This window comes from Lutjanus erythropterus, chromosome 21, assembly GCF_056507025.1.
Source record: "Lutjanus erythropterus isolate fLutEry1 chromosome 21, fLutEry1.hap2, whole genome shotgun sequence".
In the NCBI taxonomy this organism is placed as follows: domain Eukaryota; kingdom Metazoa; phylum Chordata; class Actinopteri; order Lutjaniformes; family Lutjanidae; genus Lutjanus; species Lutjanus erythropterus.
In genome coordinates this window covers 21,265,589-21,291,886 of record NC_139337.1, presented here as the reverse complement: position 1 = coordinate 21,291,886, position 26,298 = coordinate 21,265,589, and the positions used below count along the sequence as shown (strand labels likewise).

The 26,298-nt window shown below is 40.4% G+C and overlaps 1 protein-coding gene across 2 annotated transcripts in view; it reads left to right on the top strand.

The window, feature by feature from the left end:
* Positions 1–26,298, top strand: part of kiaa1217 (KIAA1217 ortholog) — a 124,228-nt gene that overhangs the window by 56,606 nt on the left and 41,324 nt on the right. For both annotated transcript variants that reach the window (XM_084747644.1, XM_084747645.1), the window contains exon 2: positions 3,378–3,664. In XM_084747644.1, coding sequence (XP_084603770.1) covers positions 3,378–3,664 — 287 coding nt within the window. The remainder of the gene's footprint in view (positions 1–3,377; positions 3,665–26,298) is intronic.

Sequence of the window (26,298 nt, the reverse complement as noted above, 5' to 3'; positions counted from 1 at the left end):
TATGTGTGTGTGTGTGTGTGTGTGTGTGTGTCAGACAGTTTGACACCCGTTCAGCTGGGGTGCACTAACAAGTATTATTTTTAACCCACATAAAATCATGGTTTAAGTTTAATTTATGTTGTGCCAAACTTTTAACCTATCTTAAAATTCAGAAAGATTAAATTAAACGTCTCTTTAAAGAGACTTAAAAAGATTTAATTTAATTCTGTTGCACCAAACTTTTAAACTCACATTTAAAATGTGATCCAGTTTTAACTCTGAATTAGACTTGAGGAGGTTTAACTTATAAAATAGCTTCCCTTTTGAGAAGCAAAAAGAATTATCTGCTAGCCAATCACCATTTAGCTAGCTAGCAAACAAAAAAAAACAGTATTTAAAAAAAAAATCTTTTTAGATAGCTAGCATACAATGCAATGTTTTAATGTTAACTTTTTAGCAAGATAACAAACAATATAACTTATTTTTAATTTTAGCTAGCTAGCATTTTGTTAATACAGATCAGCTGAAAGGTAATACCTCTGCTTAAGTTTAAAGCTGCATTTTACTGCAGTTTACTGCATTTGCAGCCATAGACTGTATTAAGGATGATATTAAATAAGTTGAAATTTAATATATGACCGGTGTTGTTTCCCTTTACCCTCTCTTGTCCAGACTCAAGGAAGCTCAGGCAGGTTGCAGGAACACTGCAGGAGTGCAAAACCAGTGCAACATTGTAATTTAACATTAACAAGCAGTGACAAGTCCCCCCTAAGCTGTTAAAATATATGACAGATTTCTCCTTTAAATCAATCTTTGTTGGTGCAACCCAGCCTTCAGCATCCAGTTTTAAGAGGAGATGCTGTGTTTTCTTGCCAGCATCTTCTCTTGCAATGGTCCACACACACTTTGTCTCTCTCAAACACATTTACATTCAGTCGGGGACCACTCCATGGTTGCAGAGGAGCTTTTAGCCTGAGGGTGAGGGGCTAGTCGCTCTGTGTCCTGGAATGCAGTTGACTTTCTAAATCCCCACCAGTCTATCCTGGGGCTGTGGGGCAGGGCCTATCTCAAGCCCCCTTTTTCCACGTGAGCTACGTCTGGAATCTCTAAGCAAGCAGTTAGCTGATTCTCCCAGCCTCGCTCTTTCACCGTCACCGTGTAAGTGTGCGTTGATCCCAAAGTGCAATGGAAGAGGAAATAGCAGACGAAGACAAAGATTGTTCACTTGGGGAAGGTAATGAGCTTTTCTGACACGCCACCCGTAAATGAATTCAGATCCTTTGGAGGTTTGTGTCTATTTAGTCTGCTGAGTGTAATTTGGTTAGCAGTGGGGAAACTGTTTGGGAGTTAAAAATAGAATTGGAAGTACATGAGACAAGTGCGGCTCTGAACTTGAGCAGGGTGGGGGGTTTGGATTGACGGTGGTGGTGACGGGGCTTGATCGTAAACGCACCACCACTTAGAGTTTCTGCCTACCATTTGTGTGTTCTTCAAAATTTGTTCTCTGCAGGTGAAAAGAAAAAAAAAACTATAGACTGAAAGACAGAAAGGAGAAACTTAGTGGACAGAAATATCATGGCACAGAAAAATCAAATAGAGGTTGATGCTCTTGCTCTAGTTAAATCTGTGAAGCGACCTCTGTCTCAGTCCTAACATGTCTTTGAGAGTCAAACAAGAAATTCCTTTTTTCATCTGTGGCTCACAGCGCGCTCTCAAGCTTTCAAAGAAGAAAAGGAAAGCCATATTAAACCACCCACCAAATAGTGGCAAATCACTTGAAATATCCTCCTTCAACTGTTGAAGAGCTGAACTCCATAAGAGGTCCTTTATTTTCCACCATTACCCTCTGAAAGGTACACATTATAGCTTTACCTGCCTGTCTAGAAAACAAGGCAGCAGATCAGCTCGCTTTATTGCTTTTTTCCTTTCTGTTTTCACACTCGAGCAGCTCTGCCATCCATATTCTCTCCTTTACTTTCCCTCTTCTCTTCTCTTCTCTTCTCTTCTCTTCTCTTCTCTTCTCTTCTCTTCTCTTCTCTTCTCTCATGGGATTGATGGATTATAATTGTATTCCCCAGGCAATGATTGATTTAAGACAAGATAACAAAGTGCGAAGATGTTCAGATGTGCCTGAGGAGGTTGTGTTCATTTTATCTCCATTCTGCCCTAAAATCAAATATTCATCTTTAGTGTCACTTTTTTTGTTGCTGTAGAAAGGATTTTCACATGTGATAAAAGGGAGATATTTGCCAATAGCAGAACAAGTGCATCTCAGGCCTTCTGGCCAAGTGTGTTTTCTATCAGAAACATGCTTGTCATGTTATAATAGATATAATGCTGTGAGCAAGTGGAACACAGCTGGGTTACACGGTCATCTAAAATAGAAAAGGGCATTTCTTCTTAACATTTTGGGATTAAAATGTCACCGTTCAATTAACCGTTCTTTCTGCTCAATCTCAACATTCTGCAAGGCTCTGGATGTAACAGATGTTCTGGTTATTATTTCCAAGTTTTATGTCTCCATGGCTTTTTTTAATAAAGGAAACAGCTGTTTGAATTTAGCGTTTTCATCACTAATACTGTGTCTGTCACGTTAAATTGGGGATTTATTGCTGAAATGTTAAACAGTATGAATATGTAATGAACTGGGCCGACTATATATCAGACAACAACCAGTGTTTTCTTCTGGAGATAAAATGAACATTTTTGCATATAAAATAAGTCAGTTTTCTTTTTCCTTGCTTTCTAGTATGGACTTATGTAAACACTAAGGAAAGTTTGGATTGTTTGAAGTGGGTCTGTTTGAGGTACTTATTGATACTCAGTGTATTACCTGCAGTAGATGGTGGTTGGCACGCCTCCAATTTGTAGAAGCAGAGAGGAGCACCAGCATGGAAGCTGAGCAAAACGTACTGCTCTGTACACTATATTTAAAATATTTTCAATGTCTTAGTGTACTATCGGACAGCCTTTTCTGACTGGAAGATCCTGGAAAACAACCAAATTCCACAGACATTGTCATTTTACCTTGTGGAACACAGGAGTTGCTGGTCTACCGCTGCCTCAATCTTTTAGTTTGTTTGTGTTATTGTGTGACTTTGATGTTTTAAAGAAATAGTTTGGATTCACCAAAGTCACACAATCACACAAACAAACTAACAGCGGTAGACCAACAACTCTGATGGCCTGCAAGGTAAAATAACTGATTTCGTCTGTGGAGTCTGGTTGGTTTGCAAAAAGCAACATTTGGCTTGACTGTGTTTTTCCCTTCCTCTTCCTGTCCTCTTCATGACCTGTGGAAGAATAACATACACTCACGCACATGCTGTTGATGTCAAAACATAGGTACAGAACATGTTTTTTGACCCCTTGTCTCTGTGTCCCCTCTGTCCCCTCAGAACAAACCAAAAGCAACCTGAAGGTAACCTCCCCAGAGGACGCTGAGCACATAAGCCGCAGACAGGCCTCCCCAAATGGGACGCCCCCTTCAAGAGGGGACGCCAAAGGCAGCCGCACCGTCCCCCGGAGGCACACGTTAGGGGGAGCCCGTGGCTCCCGAGAGATCCTGGCTATGCAGCCGTCAGATATGGACAAGAAGAGGGAGGCCTTCCTGGAGCATTTGAAGCAGAAATACCCCCATCATGCCTCAGCGATCATGGGCCATCAGGAGAGGCTGCGAGAGCAGGTCAGTGGGCTGACAGAGGCCTCTGTGTGTGATGTTTGCTTGGGCTCACATGTTCAGAGTTATACATCTATTATCTTGTTTATTTTATTTGAGAGATTACAGTAAATTTTCAAGTCACACTAAACAGCAGGCCTATGTTACAAATGGATCCAGTGTTATGTGTTGTGTGAATCCACAGAGAATTACCTAATTCTACAGTTCCAGCATTGCAGGATCAGCACATTTTTTTGGTTTGCAGCCTGCAAACTCATCCACATCATGTCCAACAGAAGGCACCTGTTTTTAGTGTTAAAGGTCTAATCAAACTTTTTTTTGTAAAAGTCTGTACACTACCTGCCCAGCACCATACATTTGACAGGCAAAAACCCCTTCTACACATGCACCGTAACTCAGCTCTTATCCAGACTCAGAGGAGCTGTATGTGTGAACGCAAACACCCCGGAATTAACCCTGCCAGCTCCCTGGTCCAAAGTCTGTGTAAGCCACATGTGTGAATAGAGCAGGTCATTGTCCAGACTGAACAAGTGGGCACGTTGATGACGTTGCACAGTGTGCAGCTGCGTTGTCTGTTTTCAGCTTGCTTGTATATTGCGTTCCACTCTTTAATTGTATTTTTTTTGTTTGCAAACGGACTATGTGTAGATCATTATTTGTCTACATGAGCAGCGTGTATTTCTTCATCATCTGTGATGTGAAAACATTAGATTACAGTCAGAGAAAGTAAAAGTGTGTATCCTGCAAATCATAGCGCACCACAAAGTGTCTCTCCTGCAGGCAGTCGCGCTTTCTACCAGCATTCTCCACTCCCATCATAGTTAGTTAATTTTGGGACTCGGTTTGTATTGATATCAATGCAAAAACAGTCACAACAACAAAACAGGATATGTCCTCCTCCTGCATGCTCTGCAGGCGCAGTAGAGTGTTTTCAATATGTGTGAACATGTCTGATGCAGACAATCTCCTATTGTGTGCTACATGTTGAAAGGGCATGTTCAGATAATGCCCCAACCTGATTCTTGGGACATAGTCTGCAGTGCATATGTGAAAATGGCTTTGTTTAGAGCAGGAGGCAGCTGTTATTAACAGACAAAGTTAGCAGCTTACCAGATGAATGCTGATGTTGCTCCATGTCCACTGGATGTGTAAATATGCAACCAAAATTCATGTCAAAATCTTAATCTGGTGATTTAGATCTGAACCTAGTTAACCAGTCTTTGTGCTAAGCTAACTGGCTGCTGGCTCCAGCTACATATTTACCATTCACATGAATATCGTATCAATCTTCTCGTCTAACTGTCGGCAGAAAGCAAATGAGCATATTTTCCAAAAACGAATTCTTCAACATGATAACAAAGATATAAGAGGATTGACAGTACGGACTCACAGATAAATAATTCTGTTTATGTACTGATAGAATCAAATGTGATCTTCTCAGTCATTTCGTCTCTCTCTTTGAGTTTCAGGTATTTTTATTTTCCTTTGCAGACTGAGGCAAGTGCAACTGCAAAACTATTTCCTCCTCTCGTTTTTGCCGCAGGTTGAATGTGAAGTATATCCTATAAATCTGCCTGTCACGTTTTCCCTCCCACAGCTGCTGTGAAACAGGAGCAGAAAACATGTGAACCTCACAACACTTTGAATTGCCCATGCGCTATGAAGCCTATTTTGATCACTATAATTGGACTCGCTCTTAGCTGCAGACTGGTCTTTGTATTCTTGACTACAATATGATTTATAAAGTATTCATGTCTTTGTGTTGTTTTGGAGTTTTCACTGATTATAAAGTTGACTTGTTCCTCACCTTTTTGAAGTCACTGGGGGAGGGCAAAGCAGAGGGAGCCACTAAGGTGGACATTAGCCTCACCTGGTCATTGTCTGTTTGTTTGCTCCGGGTCAGAGGAGACAAAAGGGAGGGGCAAGCTGGCTTTTGTAGCCAAAACAATTGAGGTAATGGTGAGACTGGCACCGAGCCACAGGGGAGCTCCAGGCAGAAGTACGAGGCATTGTGCAAGAGGGATTTTTTTTGTGCTGCTTTTTAGACCAGCCCACACAGCCTGCACACATGCAAAGTAAAAACCTTCATGAGGCGATGGTTCAATCCACTGCAATGATCATGAACTCTGCTGTGAATTTGCATAGGTCGGCTAATATCAGCCAGCGGGGGACGATGGTGTCAGGTTTCTCCAATTCTATCAACTTGGTAGCATGCATATGAGAGTGAGGTTTGGGGGCAGAGGTGGGAAGTAACAAAGTATTTACTCAAGTAGATTTTTCAGGTATTAGTACTTTACTTGAGTATTCATTTTCTGACAACCATTTACTTTTATTCCCTACATTTTAACAAAAATATCTGTAGTTTATAATCCTTACATTTTCAACACAGGCTTTCTACTTTAGTTTTAAGGCAGGTTTCAAGGGCAATTATTTGTATTTTGCATCACTGTGCACCACCTTTTCCACATCAGGACTGATTTCAGCCTAAATGGATGGGACAAAAACACCCTAGTAACATCTACTGAATCTGTCAGCTGCCTGTGAGTTGCTTTTTAGCACTGCAAGACTGATTTTTAGACCCAAAAAGGATAAATCTCGATTCAAACAACTTTGAGAATCAGCTTCTGCTGATGCTGACCTGAAGATTGAACTAGTCCTGCAGAGATGAGGGAATTTCTAATAAAATAAAAAAAAAAAAGGTTTAATTAGACCTTAAGGCTCAGTTGCACCAAAAAGGATTAATTTTTAAACTTTATTATTAAATCATGCCTTATTTTAAATTATGTTGTATGCAAACTTTACAACTAGCTTCAAATTTAAAAAGATTAAATGTTTAACCTGGATTGAGCAAAATAATCTTGAAGAAAATTGAGGGACAGACTCAACCGAGTTACATTTTACGATGCATCTCTTCTGTCTCTCGCTCCAATTGATCTCTTTTAACAGTCTGCCAGTTGCTGCAAAACACACTCTTCTTTCTTTCTGTGCTGCTGACGGTTTTTAAATCATATGTCATTTGGTCATACTGCTATTAATTTGGACAACTTGGCTAAATAACACCTAGCTAGCAAAGAATGCAATATTTTGTTGAGGAAATGGTTTTATGGTCCTTAAAGCACTCCAATTTATTTGTAATCTATTTTAATTTGGGTAAGCAAGCGTCTCCATATTGATTAAACTCTGTTTAGTCCTACATCAATAAATTTGTCTTCACTAAACGTAGATTGGTGTTAAATTGTGTACCAGAGCTCTGCTCAGTTTAAAAATTGGATTTACCTATTTTAAACCTAGTTTTGCTAAACTCTGATTAGAGCTTTAGATTAAACTTTATATGAAGTTGGAATCATTTAAGTTTGATAGCCTTCAAATTGTATCTACATGACGTGAGGCTGAGTTGCCTTTGCACAGAAACAGCTGGTAGAAATGTCTTTCAGAGGGCTGCTTTTTACCTTTGTACTCTGAGTACATTTCAGTGCCTGTACTTTTTCATTTTTACTTGAGGAAAAAAGTACATGCGTTGTTTTATCTATGAACAGATGATCCATCTATGAGAAAGCTGCAGTTATTACAGAGCGCACACGGAGAAGGGGGACAGAGTTTACTGAGAGGTGGAGGTAGTCAGACAGGTAAGTTCAGCTCTGGACTGGGGTGGAGTCAGGGTTGCTATAGTGACTCATGATGTCACCGCTGGAGGGGCTCAGTTTACTTGTAGGTGCCTGCTGGAGCGAACTGGCTGAGCCGTGTGAGAGGAGCTGTGTGTGTGTGTGTGTGTGAGCTGCGAGTGCAGGAACGCTGTTCTGCAGAACAGACGATGGATCTGAAGACTGTCTGGAGGCTGCATGGCTCTCTGTACGTGAAGTCCGCTCAGGAATAAGAAACTTTTCATACAGACGGATTTAACTTGTCACATCGGCGCATTCAGTCCGGCCAGAGGCTTTAAAGGTAGGATTTTATAGGGAATTTTGCTGCTGTGTTTTTTGCAGTCGGTGCATTCCAAGACATTCAAAACAGCATTATGCGCCTTTGTACATCGGTTCTTGCGCTTTTTTTTTTTTTTAGCCAAGTGTAGCTCGTCCAGCAGCAGACAGAGCGCACAGCAGCAGACTGTCAGGTGCTGCAAACTTTAAGAAGCGAATGCAAAAGTTGAGGGAAGAAAAATCGAGCGAAAAGTCTTTGAGCGCAACTTATTTCTTCACCTCTTGAGTGATGGTTCGTTATTAGAGGAACGCCTTGAGGTTGACAGCAGTAAATCATCCATAAGGTACAATCACCTGCAGCTCCCCATAATCTTAACGAGATGGCAATTATGTCGCCATAATTGCAAAGCAAATGATCTATTGTGGACGGAAGTTAAGGGTTCTTTCATAACATCACGTTATAACTTGGATGATATTGATGGTGGTTATGTTGCAGTGACATAATGTTAGAATAAAGGATTTATTTTTCCAACGTATGAGATTTTCTGAGGGATTTAATTTCTTTTTTTTTTTTTTTTAGATGTATTTCAGTTTCAATTTTAAACATCTGTCTGTCAAATGGTTTGCGGTTTCACTGTCTCACTCCTTGCATGCATGGAAGTGTTTTTTATGGGCTTGGGGTTAGTGTTAACTTTGGAGGTTTGTTTGGAAGCACATTTCCGCCAAATGAAATTGTGATGCAGAAAAAAAGATCCTGTTGGAATAATAATAAGAAGGTTTTTCAGAATTTTGAGATACTAACTAAAATCAAAAATCGATCGAAATTAGTTTTCGGTTTCATGAATTGAATCAAAAGGCAGAATTGGCAGTTCTCCCAGCATTTGTTTTTCGCTCCACCCTCCCTTACATGCCACATTCGGCACGTGTCCGAATACAAAACAAAAAAAAAACAACCACTTGATCTTTACAAATCACGGGTTGATACTCTAAGTCATAAGTCATAGCCATCAGCGCATAATAATAATAATTAAAACAAAATCAAAATATAAATTGTGACCTTAAAATTAAAAGTCACTTCAAATTGTGGATTTGGAGAATCGTGACACCCCTTTATGATGCTAACATATTATTTTGAGAACCTAAGTTTTTTTTTTTGACACACTAGCTCATTTTTTTGAGAACGTTCCTCATCATAAGAACTTACAGGATCTTTTTTTCCTTCTCATTGGTGGAAATAGACTTTCACAGTTTGCATGTTTCTGGGATTAGATGCCATTAGATTGCCTTTGATGTGTCCAGGGTTGCCAGATTTGTTTAGCACCAAACATTTTGTGTGTATTTATGCATAACTCTTGGCTACACAGAAAGAGGACTGTTTTCTTTTGCTTGTGTATGAACTTGTATAGAAAATGGTGTTTTGGGTCATTCCAGGGTCATAGAGAAATTAGTTTGGAACTTACTATCCTTATTAGCAGCGGATTATCAGTCAGTGCTTTCCTATTGGTAGAGTTCATGTTAAAAATATTAAGTTTATTCCAGTTTGTGTAATTATCGAACTCTTATCTCTTATTAACTCTTATTATCGAAGTTGCTGTAAAACACTGAAATAAGACGAGAGAGATAAAACGATCTGTTGCTGCTGATTGTCAGTTTGGAATACATGACACTTTGATTTCAGAATGAAACTCATGTGTAATTCAGATGTTGGAGATTTGAGCAGTGATTGAACATAACGTGTCAAAGAGGAAGACACAAAACAGACTGGTTGGAGCACAAGTTTCTGGCAAATAAATGTGTCGCTGTTCAATGAAAAAAAGATGATTGAAGACGGCATTTGTCATAATCTAATTCAGGATGTCAAGAGGAGTCATTCCAGGCTAATATGAACAGCAGAAAATTAAAACAAAACAACAATGACAAGTTTATTGAAGCGTTTGTCACTTGGTGTCCTGGGGAGGTATAAGTATTCCGCTTTGGGGAAAAACAAGTGGTGTGGCTGTGAAAGCTGTGCTACATAGTGTGGGAAAACTTCTCTCACACAGACGTAAAAGTGCCGACCATACAGGAAAGACAACATCAGTGGCAACAGCACATGCTTCAGAGGTGAGAAAGAATTGTCTCCGGAGGTTTGAGTTACAAAGCCGGAGATTTATCAAGGTCAAGCGGAGGTTGGGAAGATGATATCGCTTTAGTCTGAAAAAGTGGATGACCCCACTCCACCCAGCATGACGGCACACACACACAGACACACACAGACTTATATAAGGTACCCTTCAATTCCTCCTTCGTCTCCTCCTGTGATCCTTAAACCTTCAACAAAAGCGAGTGCTTTAATTTCCTCCTCTCCTCATCAGCCCTGCAAAGACCTGGATCCCACCCAAGGGAGATGAGATAATATCCCTTTGGCCTGACCGCCACCCATCCTCTCACCCCCTCTCACTTGCTGCCCAGGGGCCTCGACAAGCACAAACTGAACTGCTTGACCGATCAGAGATACACACACGCATACACACACCGAATTCCCCTCCTTCCTTCCTTCCGCCTGTGTGTCAGTGTCTGTCTGTGTGTGATGAGCTGTGACTTGCAAGGCCAACGGTTTCTCTGCAGAGTGGGGCGGCCATGTTAGGACAGCTGTGTGCAGCTGTGGGCACCAGACAGACAGGAGGACAGACAGGTCCGTCACCCCCAAGCTGTGATAATCCAGTGGTTGATTAGAGCGCAGATTATGGTAACAGAGCGAGTGTCAAGATGAGGAAACTGTTCTCCTGTGCAGTGTTTGACAGGCGCTCAAGGTTTGGTTCACCCACAGTATGTGGTTTAGTGTGGGAGTGGGCTGTGTTTGGAAAAAGGTGATGTGGTGTGTTTCTGTGCACCAATGAGAGTCAGATTCTGATGACATGCAGCATGAAAAGACAAGATGTGTTTTTGATGTGAAGATCAGAGGAGGGATCAAGTCATTGTTTTACAAACAGGTCCCAAGTCAGAACAGACAAGTTCCAAGTCTTAAACTTTGGGTCTTAAACTAGTCATAGTGTGCTCTGCAAATGAATAATTGGTTTGTTGCACTATTCAAATGACAGACTTTTTAATCTTGGGGTTTGAGGAAAGATATCAAGTACTGTCAAGTCAAAAGGTTCAAGTCCAAGTGAAGTCACAAGTCATTGGTGTTAAGGTTCAAGTAGAGTTGCAAGTCTTTTTTTTGATTTTGTCAAGTGCAAAGTCTTCAGATTTGTGACTCAAATCCTGAATGACTTCAGACACCCAGGTCTTGGTTCATTTGGAGTCAGGAACAGTCAAGAAAAGTTCATATCTGCAGCGTGGGACAATTTGAAATGTATCATAATTCAATCTAATGTGATACAGTATCGATAAATTGGCACCAGTTGTGTTCCTTACTTGTACTTGTGCTTGCTGTGTGTCTTGTATTTGCTGCAGACTTTTTAACTTAATGTTTCTTTTATACCAGTTTTTGTCTGTTTGTCATGGAAAACAATGGCACACATGTTGAACATGTTTCTGTTCATAAAATCCAAAATGTCGTGCAACTCTGAGATTGAAAGCACGTGCATTGCATTGTCTTTATTAATTGCATAAAGAGAACATATGATTTAATCCAGAGGTTCTCTGTTTTTTTTTTTTTTTACCAAGGACCTTACAAGAAAGTGATAGCTTTATTTTTTCAAATATTCTTAAGGCTTCTATAATCTCAGTTACGTGAAGGAACAACATAAGGTAAATTAAATAGAAGCATATTAGACATGTAATAAAAATATTTGCACCATCTCAACACAGAATACCCATAAAAGAATGCATCTGACATCAATTAGCTGCAAGTGACACTGTATCTAAACTAAATATCAAAGGAAAATCAAGAGAAAGGGGCTGTGCATTTCAGGACACACACAGACACACATACCAAGACAAGAAGTGTTTCAAGTGCATACAAGCTAAATAATAAGCAATTTGGCAGGCTTCATCGCCTCATTGGCAAAACGCTCCAGGCATATAAGACATTTCGGCCACCTGTCCCATTCAATAAAGCCACACTGGAGATGCCTGTCATTGCATTTCCTCACTTTTGTTTTTTGTCTTTCATTTCTCTCATTTGTTGCTGTAGCCAGTCGTTTTAAAAATCTGTCCGTCTTCGTAACTGCGGATGTGGCTGACCGCATTGTTATTTCCACGGTAGTGCATGCTTGACTGGCAGCAGTGAAGACAGCGTTTTAAAATATTAACTGTTTTGTATTAAAAAACACAGTGAGTTGTAGGTACCTGTTTTGTAATACGTCATGTACTTATTGGTTATTGTTGGCAACATATGGTGGCAGTATTCTCACCCTCTGTGAGAACACACTCCACACAAACTTGTTTGATCAGAGCAAGTGTGTTGTGGTCAGCAGGAACAAAGTTTGCCAACAAGCAAAGGCAAAATACTGTTTATAGCTGATGTTATCAAAAATCTCAAAATGTTACTCGATGCTGCGCTGGTGACCTTTATTGCTTTATCCATCAAAGTCAGACTTTAACAACATGTTTTTTTGGGGTTTTTTTGCCAAGCTGAAACTGTATCACAAAATGAAAAAGCTATAGTAAGGGGGTATATGACAATGATAATACTTTTTTTTAACATTGTAATTCTTTATTAAATAGATTTTATTACATACTTCATAAAATAGAGATGTCATGACTGTCATTATAATTAGATTCCCAGGGAGGAGGGTGAGAAAAAAAGCTTATTAGGAACAAAAAATTGGAAGAAGCGTTTGAAAAGGATCACATGGGAAGAGATCACTTTTCAGAATTACTAGTTTGGCAGCAAGTCAAAGGCAGATCAGCGGTGTAGATGGAGCATGGAAAACTGCAGCATTTAGTAACAACAGCAGCATCAATAAGATGGCAGGCTGCACAATATGCGCACCCTCCCACCAATTCATGTTGAACAAGGCCACATAAACACTGCTCGTTTGTCATTATAGACAGTAAATGTACTGTAAACCCTCCCTCTGGGTCTTTTTGAGGCATTGCAACATTTGGTCAGTCCCCCCACATACTTCTCTCTGTGGGCTCCTGGCCCTGCTACACTCTTGCTCCTCAGCACCAAGGTCGGCTAGATAACACTGGCTCGGAGCATGCATCACCTCCCCGCAAGAGATCTGACCATCATCAGAGGAGAAAAGAAGAGGGAGGGAGGTTTAGAGGGAGGATGGTTTCTGTTTTTAACTAAACTGCACAAAGAAAAATGATCAGTCATTGTCCTGCACTCCTGGCACAGTATTCTCGCTATGATAAGAGTACACTCTCAGAAATAAGGATTCCAAAGTGGTTCTTCCTGAAGGGCTGATGTTCTACCAAGAACCATTTGCTTGTGGAGAACTCATTATTATACAAAGGGTTCATAAGCATTCTTTGTGAGAGTGAAGATTCCTGACGCCTCTCATCAAAAAAAAAAAAAAAACTTTTTGAAAGAAACTGTTTCCTCCAGGGTTTGTCCAGGGTTCCCATTACAGTTCAAGTACCTAATTTTTAATTGCTCTGAGAAATTCCACCCAAATTGATTCAGAATCTAATAAGTTGGTTCCCTGTTGGAACCAAAAAGTAACGAATTTTCGTTGGGAAGCAAAGTGGGGTTGTCATATTATAGAGGTTGCTGTGCATTGCGCAACGCACTCTGTTGATGACGTGCTTGACTGCAAAGGTTCTTCTCAAAACAGGTGGAATTGTGGGTTGGTTCACTAGTTACCCCCAAGGTTTCTAGGATCTTGGACGGAAGCACTTCAAGAATCAGAGCTAATGTGGTAGAAAAGGGCTTGTAGGGGGTTTTGTGGAAAATCTTTCACAGATGGTTCTTTTGGTTGTATAGGTAGAACCCTCTGAAAGGGTTCCAAGTGAAACTTTTGTAAAAGGTTCTACTAGAAACCAGAAAGGGTTCTCTTCTAGTAAAGCCCTTTACTTGTGTGAGTGTATTACAAGAGTTAACAGAGATGATCTGGCAGGCTTGCAAATTATTTCATACTGAAACATTTATACTCGTGGTATTTTCACAAAACACCTCTTTGTTGAAGCCTTTATTGCACCTTGTGTCTGAAATCACACAATCAGACACTGTGTGCAGCAGGTCTGCAGCACAACATCTGTTTAAAATTATCGCACCTCCTCCACTGACCATCGGGAGCAGGAGCTGGAGCCATTTTTAATAGCATCTGCCACCTCTGCATGAAGTGACACTTTGAGAGCTACCTTGAGTAACACAAACAAGAAGCACGAGGTTAATGACGGGCGTTGCGTTGACCTGCCAGTTAACAGGGGTTGGGTGGCGGGGGTTTGGGTTTTTCGGGGTGCAGCACCCCCAGCTGAGAGGACAAGTGGTCAGTGGAGTGGCGCCAGGACTGTGTCTAATCCTGAGTGTCGTGGGGGGGTTAAGCCGCTCTGACAGAAGGCCCTGATGGACCTGCCTCTGATCACCGCTGATAATGAGTCAAGCCAGACAGATTTTTACACACTGTCTCAAATGTGATGCCAGTGTGTTAATCAGACCAGCTAATCAGGTCTGAGCTCTTTTCAGTGCACAGTTCTGCTGCTGCATCATAACAGAGCTCAGACTTTAGCGAACAACAGAAGTCAGAGTTGTATTGTTGCTCCTCCGGTTTAACGGGCAGGTGCTCGTTATGAGGATCCTAAAAAGTTCAGATTTTCTTGACAGATTTGCGGAGAATGGAGGTGAAATGTCTGGGACCGCTTTAACCTTATGCCCTTACATTCCTCTGGGTACACTTAAGACCATTTGTCAATACAGCAGCCTGAGGAGCTTCTTCTGAGGAACATTCCTTCGCTTATTTTGGCAAAACTACTCATTAACTAAACTATAAAAACATAGAGAACGCAAGCAAGTAGTAACAAGGACAATTTTCAGTACCAGTAGCATTAATGAATTAACTGAGCATTGGTGGAATAAACACCGCAGATGTTTTCAGCTGTTAATGTTTTGGCCAAAAGTGATGTAATACTAAGGTTGTGACTATGGACTTTTTTTCACTGCAGTGAAAAAGCAAGATGTTCCCAAGAGATCGCAACTGCCCAAATAATTACATTTTACTGGACTTTATTGAAGGGTATTGTCAGAAGAGTGGCGTAGCTCCTTTAAGGAATAGGGCAGTGTGTAATACGTGTGTTGTATGTGTCGGGGAAAGCCATTGTTGTGTTTGTTGTTGTTGGCCATCCAGTGGAAGTCCCATGATACCTTGGGCTGAGTCAGTCAGAGGCTTTGTTTCTGGCTTGACATGTGACAGTGCTGATTTCAAATGCATTGCACAATCACATAACATGAAATTGACCCTTCAAAATAAAATTTGCTGTGATGACAGCAATGAGCTCAACCCTGCAGTAGGCATCACATAACCATGGTATTGCGCCATGTGTAGTAAATGGCAGCGGAAAAAAGCGTGACCATCAGTACTTAGACCGATAAAGTAAAAGCACAAGATTAGTTTCATTGTCAGTTACTAAATAGCCTGAAAGCTCTCCACCCTCAAATGTCACGTCTTCGCCAGATTTATTTCGGCCTACCTGTTTGGCTGGTCACTGCTTTGTACTTGACGGAAACACTAAAGCATCTCGCCATCCTTTCTGTTTCCTCTTGGCACTGATGATGTTTTTGTTGACATGACAATGACAGCCATTATACTAGATTGACACACTGACTTAATGAGTTGCTAAATTAATGGACAAAATATGTTGTCACCAGACAGGGTGATCAAACGCACATGCCGCTGGGTTGGTTTTTCAAATTTCTGTGTTCCTGTTTAACATGGTCTGTCTTTAGTCTGGAGTTATAGTAGCCAGATGCATGATAGAACATCTTCCATCTTGATAGATACTCAGATACAACTGTTAATAATTTTGATATATTGGCAAAGAGATTCCAAGCTTTATTGACCCCAGAACCCAATGGGGAGCAAGCAAAAGGGGTGTTTTCTCCTTTGTTTTATCTATCTGTACCACTGCTTTGCAAGTCATTGCATGCAGCCCGACATCTGGACTCCACCTTGGGCCAAAGGTATGAACCAAACTTCAAAAGGCAAAGCAGAGACAGAGGCACACCAGGATGATTTCAGCACTGACAGGACCAGCTCCAAGCATCTGGCTCAAACCTTATTTTGATCTCCTGTGCTTTATTTCCAGTTGGCCGTTCTCAGTAGAGTGCGGGTGCGGGGATAGGAGAGAACATGGCAGCAGCTTGGCTCAAAGTCAGAAGAATTGCTTTTCTAAATGTTTGAAATACATTTTCAACAGATAGAACGAGAACAGTTTTTTCTTTTACCAAACAAGATGCCATAGATGACAGGGAACACCTGGAATATGAGTAAGTACACAGTGGGAAAGTGGGAAAGTATATATTTCAGGCATCAGCAGCTAATGGAATCAGTAATAAATTAAACTATTTGACAGAAGTGGAGCATGTGCTGCAGTTTATCATAGCACCTCCTCCTCACGTTGACACCATAATCTGCTTCAACTGTTGCTCGTGTTTAACTTATACAAGCATTCACATTCATGTCCATGTAACTCAGCTCCTGCTATATTTTGTTTAAGCTGTTTCACACTTCGCACTTGGTGTTAACAAAAGCAGTCGGTCGTGAGCCTGAAGCTCAGTGCAGAAAAAAAAACTCGATTTAGCACCTCAAGCACCAATGGGTGCTCTTGTTTATTGACAGTGAGAGTTAGAGCTTCACGACTTATCGCATATGGTTAACTGAGTCATCTTGAGGCGAGATCTCAGGACTGTTTATGTGTTAATGTGTGAGTATTGTGTCTCTCAGAGGTCAAAAACAGGTAACTTCTGTCAAAAGTTTATAATGAGGAAGACGCATGTTACTACCAGTCATTGAGGAGAAAAAAAACAATGGATAGTGATAAAAATAAGCATGCTAGATAACCACAGAGAGTATAGAGGGTGTGCCCTGACGTCACTCTTCCAGTGAGTGGTGAAAACATCCTGCAACGCGGCTGCTTTTATTAGAGGAAACTGTGAAACAAACAATCGTCTGCTTCATTTGAAGGCAGTTGGACTCGACAGTGATCCTTGCAACTTCCCAAAGATGCAGTGGTCCATGGACATTTGGCCAGGAATCAGGCTCCCTGACATTTTTATGTACTGGGTTTAGACTTTTGGGAAACACACAAAGCAAAGTCTAAGGGCGTACAAATGCCTGGATGCATGGTCATAGCGTCACTTCAAGGCAGGATTTACTGGTGAACTTAAAATGGCAGGGATGCAGACATGCAGATCCGGACAGGTTTTACAGATATTTTTATTTTATCACATTATTAGAGAGACATATTCACATGCAGCAGCGTTATGTTAGCATTTATGTTAGGAGTGAGGGGGCACAATGCAGTGTGTGGTTATTTAAAGGCTCAGTTGCATGGAATGTAAACAAAAGATGCTAAATATTTAACTGATAAGTAATATTAGTCAATACAGTATGTAAGTTAAGGTATGATTTTACCCCAAATTCCAACATACCTGACACAAAATGGCAAATCCACATGTCAGTGCCTGTTTCTGTGAATTGTAACAATGCATTTGCTTCTCTTTTCGGTAACTTTCATCAGTCCGTGAAAATATAGCTCTGGTTTTTGTTTAATTCATTTGAACAGTCAATAGCACAACAGCTCTTTCCTATTTTAAATGTTTTTGTTATGTTGTCATTGTGTTCAAGCTGACAGCTAATGCTGCCACTCGGTGGGTGCAGCCACTTCTGCATACAGTGACGTCAAGTGCATTCCCTCTATAGCATGGAAAGCTTTTTGTTTTTATAAACTTGAAATATGTCTGAAAAAAACTCCCAAATCATTTAATCTACACAACATTGACAAAAGGCTACCAGTCCATGTGCAGTAACGTGAGCTAGCTAACCTACTAAATCAGTGTGCAGCACTTATTCATAGCTGCGTATCTGTTTGGCTACGTTGTACTGAAACAATCAGTTCAAAGACGTTTCATTGCCACGCAGTGTCCAGACTCTTGTGAGCCACAGCCGATAATTTTGCAACTTCACAAGAAAGAGACTGATGTATCCTCCACTTCAGAAACCACCAACAAACCACTAACATATGGTACAGGTGCCGCTGACTCAGCAGCTACAGGTAAATGGAAATGAGAGAAGACCTGGAAATATTCAATGCAGTATATGTAGTAGGGGGTCCCTGCTCTCAGCTGAGGGGTTCATAGCCTGAAGAACGTTACTCTATAAACTAAACTGTAGCTGACAAATGTTTACATGTAAGTGATATGCAGAGGCTTATGTTTACAGGAAATGCAGAAACAACAGATACAGTTTCATCAAGCTTAATTAAAACTTGAGTTTATTACTGATTATCTGACTCTTTTCCAAACAGAGAGAAACTCTCCTCTGGGAGAGTGGGTATAATAAATCTTAGGCTCAGTGGAGGAGCCTATGTGCTCCTCGGTGACTTGTTAATTAGGCATGAATAGCAAAGCCATTATCAGGGCTGGTTTCATGGGACGAAAAGGAGACTTGACACTTGACAAAATACAGCAATTTAAAACCAGCCAAGACTTCTAACTTATTGTTCGAGAATAAAGATACAGAATTTGGTTTAGGGTCGGCGCTGCTAGAATTAAGCTCCTTTGATCGCATGTGAGTTTATGTGTGTGCAACATGATGTAGAAGATGCAGGACTCCGATTTCTCTCTTGAGAGAAGAAAGCCCTCTTTGTCTTGGTGACCACAGGCTTGGAGCCACACACACATCCACACGTTCTCAGATATACACTCAGAGAGGCTCAAATTAGACCTGGAAGGTCCTTTTTTTTTTTTTTTTTACCTCAGGAAAGGCGCTCTCTGGAGACAGACCAGGTTCATGTGAGGACGTGTCAGATAAATGGGCCTTCCAGAATATGAGCATGGCTTTGTCCACCGTGTATATATAGATGGACGCTCTCTTTGTGTTTCACTATAGAGGGATCCTGTGTTTTTGTGAGAGTCAATCAAACATTTATTGGGTTATTTTGGGACGCTGGAAGTGTTCAGAGCTGTGAAACTTGTTGTTGCTGAAGTGATATTAAAGAACAAGTCTGGACAGATCATGGCTTTGTGCCCCCGTCAGCAAATATTTTGCATGTATTTGTTTGCTAAGAGAGACGGTGAGCAGGAAGGGGTGAGAGGCTTCATGGTTGCACACTCGTAGGTGTGTGCAAATCATTGCATGCACAGCTGGTAAATGATCTGCCAATCTTGGTCTAAGTCTGGACCTGTAGTCTTATGTAACACCTTGTCTTGAACACGGCACCTTGTAAATAAAACTGTGTATACTTAGCAACACAACACACTTTTCCTATAATGATCCCAATGTTCTTTATTGTAAAATTTGCAGTCGCACTTTATTTTTCAGTACATTAATAAGATGTAGCAAGGCTTACTAGATGAAAACTAGAAATAACATATTTTATAAGACACAATTAGACCCATTATGAGATCCTCATTAGATTTTATTAGAGGGGAATTAGTGGCAGATTACAAAAGACCTGTACTGTAAACTAAACTGAAATTACATATTAGATGTTACGACTCTATTTAAAAACAATATGTTAACTAGATCTACCAAACAAAGACCAAAATTATGGAGGAAGGGAAATATTTTGTCAGTGGGTGATTTAACTAAAGTGGGCATTGGAGACCTCAAAAGTAGTGAGAATTTCAATACCAGAAAAAACTGAGTTTCAGAGGATTTGTTTCCTGCATTGCAACAGCATGTTTATGTTGAATAATTTTAATTTTTACTTTTAATTCTCTATAAAGAATACCAGAATACTTTGTCCCTCTATCCTGAGCTAGTGTGAAATCACTGGCATGAAATAATATTAATCAGTCTTCTTTCTGTCATTTATTTTTTGTCCTCGCCCCTAAAAGAAAATTGACACGGCAGATTTTAGAAAATGCATTCCCTGTTCTTTAAAACTTTCCTTAAGAACCAGGAATTTGTCTTAGAAGTCTGATGATGGTGTAGCTGTATTTTTGTCCAGGTGGGAGCAGTACACATTTAGAGTTGTGTAGGGCTTATACACACTGTACAGTGTCAGAAACAGGTTTTGATGATGAAAAGGACCAGAAAGTATGAAACTTGAAGTGATAATGAGAATTGTGATCCTGGGAGGATATAGGGAGTGGGAAATGAAAAACAGGACTCTCCTGGGAAAATTTAGAGGGTTGGCAAATATGCAAACAAGGTATGTCTCGAAGTAGAAGATATGTGATTTCACTTTTACAGTCCAGTTCTGTTTTAATGTGTCCTTAATTAACCGCTAATGAAGTCTAATAAAGGGTCCAATACTGCATAATAATGAACATATTATTTCTAGTTATTGTCCGATTTAATACAAAGTACAGCTTGTGTTATAAGTATAGTTTAAAAGTGCTGCCAAATTTGCTTAGAAACAAACGTGCATTTGCATGCATTGGTATTTGGATGTGTGAGCGTGGGTTGATGCATTGGGCGTGTCAAGAGTGTCTGTGTGTTCTATAGGACGAGGGCCTGCTGAGCATATCTTGCATAGGCTCTCGGGATCCCTAAGGGTAGAGCTAGGTCTTATCTCCTTGGGACACTAGTGTCATCTGTCTGTCTTCAGCCACAGCCTCAGGGCAGTGAGATGGAAGCTGAGATTGGACATGGGGATTAGTGTTGGAGCTGCCGTTTTAAGATAAAATGCATTTTCTTAGCACTGGATGGAAACTTTATGGAGTTTTAAAGCTGTTTCAGGGATCAGATTTTTTTACTTGTAAGCTGCTTGAATAGCCTGCAAGTCAGAAATGTTTGAACGGCAATCTCTGCCCCGCACAATGGCGCACGAATGCAAAAGGCAGACATACAAACAATGACTTTTCCCCTGCTGTCCGCCGGGTGTGGATTGTGTGTGTGTTTGTATTGTGCTGCTGGAGAGTTTGGGATGTGGGGCGGTGTGTGTATTGGATGAAGGGGCATCCGCTGTGAGGTAGAGCAGAAAGGGAAGGGAGCAGGACAGGGCAGTTGTCCAGAGCAAGTGCTACAAGGGCTGAAACAACAGTGGAGGAAGAAACCCTGTTTCCCTTAGACCAGGGAGTTTCCAGTCTCTGGTGGAAGGAGATCGCCAGTGGTCGGAGATGGTAAATACTACATTTATGCTTTTTAAGATAATTTAGCACATGTTGTTGTTGCTTTAAATCTGTTTAAATTAGATTAAATTAGATAGATATTCATGATGCTATTATAATGACTTAGCAAACAACTCAAGGCTGCGTTTTCCACTCCACAAACTCCACATGGGCTGATATATCTGATGGTTACTCAAAGTTGCCTTTTGTGACCTCGCTCATTCAGAGGAGAGCGTGATGTCTGCTGGTGATAACCATGACTAACTCATGTATGCGTGAGTGGATGAAATCAATTGGACGGTGTAGCTCAGTTGTTGGAAATGTCACTCGTGGCGGAAGAGATAGTCATCTTACCTCCTCTCTGCATCGGGTCAACAGGCACAGCATTGTGTCTGTTGTGATTATGCACTTCATTTGCAATCTGACAGATCTGCTTGATTGTATTTTACTTGCCAATGAGATGATACTGTAACAATTCTGGTTATTGTTTTGCCCATAAATTTGTGGCGTGATTTGTTGATTATAAACTCGTAGATAGCGGGTCTTGAACTGCCAATGACGTCTGCACACCAGAGTCACATACACGGGTCCAGTTTCTCCAAGTCATATGTGGATCCACCCAGACCTGCAACCCAAAGCATAATTAAACACACACACAGATTCCCACTTCTCACTCACTTGTGTTCTTTGAAAAGTATCTGTCAATTAGCACAGCATGTGTGTTCCTACAACTGTGTTTTCTCAGTGATGATGTGCGTAGCTTGTGTTTATCATAACCTAATACTTTTTTGGCACTTTTTAGAAGCAGCAAGCCACCAACAACGTTATTCTCTCTTAGTCTTTGAAACCACCAAGTTTCTCCAAAATGTTGGATGATGTATTATCCCCAAAATGGTATCCTCTGCTGGCTATTTTTGCCTTTATGTCATCCATTTTGTTATAGCAGGCAGCCTACATTGCTGTTGAGTCAGTAACTTTGATTGGGAAGTGAACTTAGTACTTTTAAGGCTGAATCATATCAGTACTACTGAGTGCTAATTAATTTTAATTAATTTAGTGCCAAATTTCTTTAGCTAGGAGTGCATCTCGACGAGACAGTAATAGAGAAAAAGAGAGAAAGAGAGAGTGGTATTGCTCCTGCAGCTTCCTAAAAAGTCACAAGTGTGGTTAAATTTTTCAACTCGACACAAAAAAACAACACTTGCTGCAGTATTTGTGATGCAAAATGCAAAGCTCAAAACTTTTAGTGCCTAAAAAGTTTAACTTAATCCTCCATGGACAACAAAACTCTTAGGTGAGGCATCAACAACTTCATCGGCATCTTCCAGTGATGAATTAGCCAGTTGGATACATTGTTGTTGGAGCTGCGTTTTTTTCATGATCTTTCTTGACATTGGCTCAGCGTTTTTACTAGCATTGGCCAAACCACTGGCTGCATGTTGTCATGATTCTCCAAATCCATGAGTCCATTTGACTTTTGATTATAAATCAATTTTTGATTTAAACATATATTTTATTAGCACTGGCAGCTATGCCGTCGTAAGACAATCAAGTCTTGATTAGTATATCAACAGATCATTGGTTTTATGCCTGGTCAGCTGTCACTGAATTTTTCAAAGACTTCATTAAAAAGACAGAAAAGTGCGGATGCAGGCTACTAGTAAGCAATGCCTCATTGACTTTGAAGTATTGTTTTGTTTTGTTTCTTTCTTCGGACACATGTCAAATGCATGCAAGTAGGTGAGACAGAAAAGAAAACCCTAAAAAATCACTGATCATTGACCCCTTCATTTGTGACACCCCTATTACATACTATTAGTGGGGAAAGATAACTGTGTTCAAGTATGCACTGCGATAGTAACAACAAAATGTTCTCATATGTGACAGTGCTGAAACTGCAAAGTCTATACTTTTTTTCACAACTGAAATTACATTTTTATCATTACAGAGAGATTAAAGTACCAAAAAACGCTACCATTGGGTTCCAGTTCTGGTATCACATCGGTTCCAGTGTGAACAGTACCCAGCCCCAGCCACATCGTCTGCACACAGCTTCACCTTCACTGTCAGCTTTGACTGTGGATGCTATAAAGTCATCTCCCTTTAACACACCAATTAACAAGCGAGCCCATCTCTGAAAGGTCATCTGGGGATTTGGATGAAGGGATTAGAGGAGGAATGCATCAGAGGAGGGAGGGAGAGAGGGATGTGGTGGCAATGAATGGGAATGGATGACTAGGGGATTTTGGTATAATGTCATTAAGGCTAGGGGAGACAAAGGATGATGGTCTGTCCACAGACAGCATACGGACCGAACGCTGACTGCTTGATTGACAGGGGCTTTATTCTTCAAAGTTGAGCAGAACTGCAGTGGCACAGAGTTTTAGACTCGCACAGGTGTTTTTAATGAACTGTTTTTGGCCTGTTGCTGCTTTTTGAACTTTTATTTTTTTGTGGAAAACCTTTTAAACTAAAAGGGGGGACAGTACTGATTCAGTGTTTTGCTCAAGGACACAGATACAAAAAGCATCTTACTCAAATTTGACACCACATCAGACGGCCAGACTCAACACTCTAAGTGGAATAATAACGTGTCAGAGCGAGACAAGTTAAGTAAGGGGTTAACAGTTTGCAGAGCCACCGGCCTCTGTTTATGTGTTTGCCATACAGATCAGGCCAGGTAATTACAGTTAGCTCTATTTCCGCTCCCCAGAGCAAGGGCCAAATTAGCATCTTAAGTGGAAAGCCGTGCTCACAACACCAGAGTTTGTGTTTAAAGCCACACAAACTTCCTCCTCCACTCTCATGTTTATATTCTTTCACATCTGGAAAGACAACATACATTGAGCAACTGAATCAAACTTGTTTCTCTGGTTTCCTGTGTGTGTGTTTGATTTGTTTGTGTACGTGTGAGATGATGCATGCTATCACAGTCAGATCCTGATAGTAGCTGTTGTTGTAGTTAAATGCATCTATTCTCAACAAAATATAAACACAACACTTTTATTTTTGCTCCTTTTGTTCCCAAATTTGTTCAAATCCATGTTAGTGGGCACTTATCCTTTGCGGCAACTATTTATGGGAAATGATCATGTATGTGCGAAGTTGTTAGGTATATGTTCTTATTTTGAAGGTGAAAGCCAGCCTGTTATGAGAAATCTATTATAACCTCAGATATGTTGATTATATAAGAAAGTAGGCACCAATCAGTGGGCTTTGTATAGGCTGGCAGCAGGTGTGGTGCATGACGCTCTGGCAGTTTTTCGAGGCTATGTCTATACTTAAAACTCCATGAGTGACACAGCAGCCTCCTGGTGCGAGCTGCCATTATTCTTAACAATTGTGATTTACTTTAATCGCCCCATCTCGGCTCCGCGTGTCAGCCTGTCTGTCAGGAGCTAAGACAGGGGCCGTGTGATATAACATAATCTGTTCTGCAGCTCGGTGAAATCATGCGACATTGTCCTCTCAGTTTGAAATGGCTCTATAATATCCAAGACAGGTGACAGGTAGCATTGAAAAGCCCCCATACTGCACAGTTCATACATGCTCAAAGCACGAGGTACAGTGAGAAGTTGGCATTTTAAGGCTCTTTTATGTTATTATACTTTTATTTTATTTTATTCTATTAAAGAAAGAAATTTAATGTCAAAGGAAAAAGAAATTTTATACATACTCATCAGATTTATTATTAAATAAAGGACAAATTTTTCAAGTTGCCATTTTGCCTTTTTTAAAATATCACTTTAAATATTGCATTGTGGACGTTTTACTGCAGTATTATTGTACCTTGAGTTTTTGGTAAAATTACATCCCTATTGGCTCTACTGCTGCCACGACTACTGGTAGTACTCCTCTGTTTTGTCCGTGAAATGAACGCAGGGTATGGACAGAAGGATCCGTCCATATCCTAATCGGACATTTAGCGTAAATGAGCTTTCAGAGAGTGGAAAGTGTGTAATAGATGTAATATCGTTCACCTATAAAATTTGAATATACTTTAGGAATGCAGACACACACAAAACATAGACCTGAGCTTTCTTTGTAATGACAGCATACTGTTTGTCAGACCACTGTTGCATAAATGTTTTCAGGATGTCCTGGGTACGGGTCAGATTTTCTGGAACAATGGCCTGACTCACTCATGCACGCACTCTGTCTCTCTTTGTATCCCTTTTTCTCTCTCTTTCAAACACACACTCAGACAGCACACATTTCAGCTACTGACTTTCTTTTATCCATTTTCTCTGCAAGCCTGGTTGTTCACCTAATTATCACTTGTCCACATTACATTACACTTGACATCCATTTAATATAAAGCTGCTGCAAGCAATGTTCAAGACCATTAGAAACCTTAACATGCACTGAGTAGTGCCTTTGTGAGCTAGTGGCTCACGGCCTGAGGAAAAGTTTTCTTCAGCAGCTATAGGGTAGACTTTGGACAGTTGCAACAAGGGACGGTTGTAACGAGTCAGGTCATGGCCAGAGTGATGTACGTGCTCCGTTAGACCACACAGACACGTTAACTATTCCCCTGCATTTATTGAAAATACTTGTTTTGGAGGTAGGAAAGATTTTTTTCTTCCTCAAAACTTACTTAGTTCGTGTCCTTGTTTTGTTGACATGGTTAGCATGTGTCTATTTCAGTGTGTCTAGCTAGCACATGATGTTCTGTCAGGGCTGATTGAGCGGGGACAGTTGCGACAACGTGTTGTGTGAGTACATGATCAAGATGTTGTGGGGTACATAAACGAATAGTTAACCAAAATGCAAATGTGTGAAGTTGTATGAAAATAGTTCACATACTAGAATGTGAAAAAAACAGGTGCAGTTTTGCACAATAAATACGTTTAATTAAAGTTTGTTGTATTGCAAATGACTTTACGCATGAACAAACCTAATAACCCTTGTTTTTAGGGATGTTCATGATTTATCATTAATTGATTAATGGCCTTTATGAATTAAAACTTTGAAGAACAGAAAAAAATGTTCCTTTTGTATCTTACTAATTTTTAATGATTAATCAATTACTCGATTGTCAGCGTTTTCAACTATCAGTCAAGGAAAATTAATAAAATTTGGAACCCTAATTGTCTGATAAATAATACTAAATAAATAAATAATACTGTAATAATGTATGTAAGTTTAAAGATTTGGTTGATATTGTCCAAATAGTGTCTGAGTAACTCAGGGAAATGCAAAAAGTGTTGCAACCATCCCCAGTCTCCCCTACAACACAAGCATTTAGATGAAATTGGTTATTTCTAGACCTGCGCTGACACACTTGAATCATGGTGAATATTTGATGCAGGTCTCCTGCCAACAATCCGCTGACAATGGCATCATAGACAACCCACCATCTTTGTAGTACAGCCATTTTCTACTTTCTTTGACGCTTTCAAGATCTATTTTCAAGACACGTTCCTTCCCAAGGGGCTCTTTTCATGACTTTATAACTTGTCATATTCCTGTGTATAAGCTAATGTCGGTCTCTCAGTTTCACATTCATCATAGCTGTCAGAGCAAATGTGGCGTACAGAGGGAGGCGCTGCTGAAAAAGCAGAATCACAGGC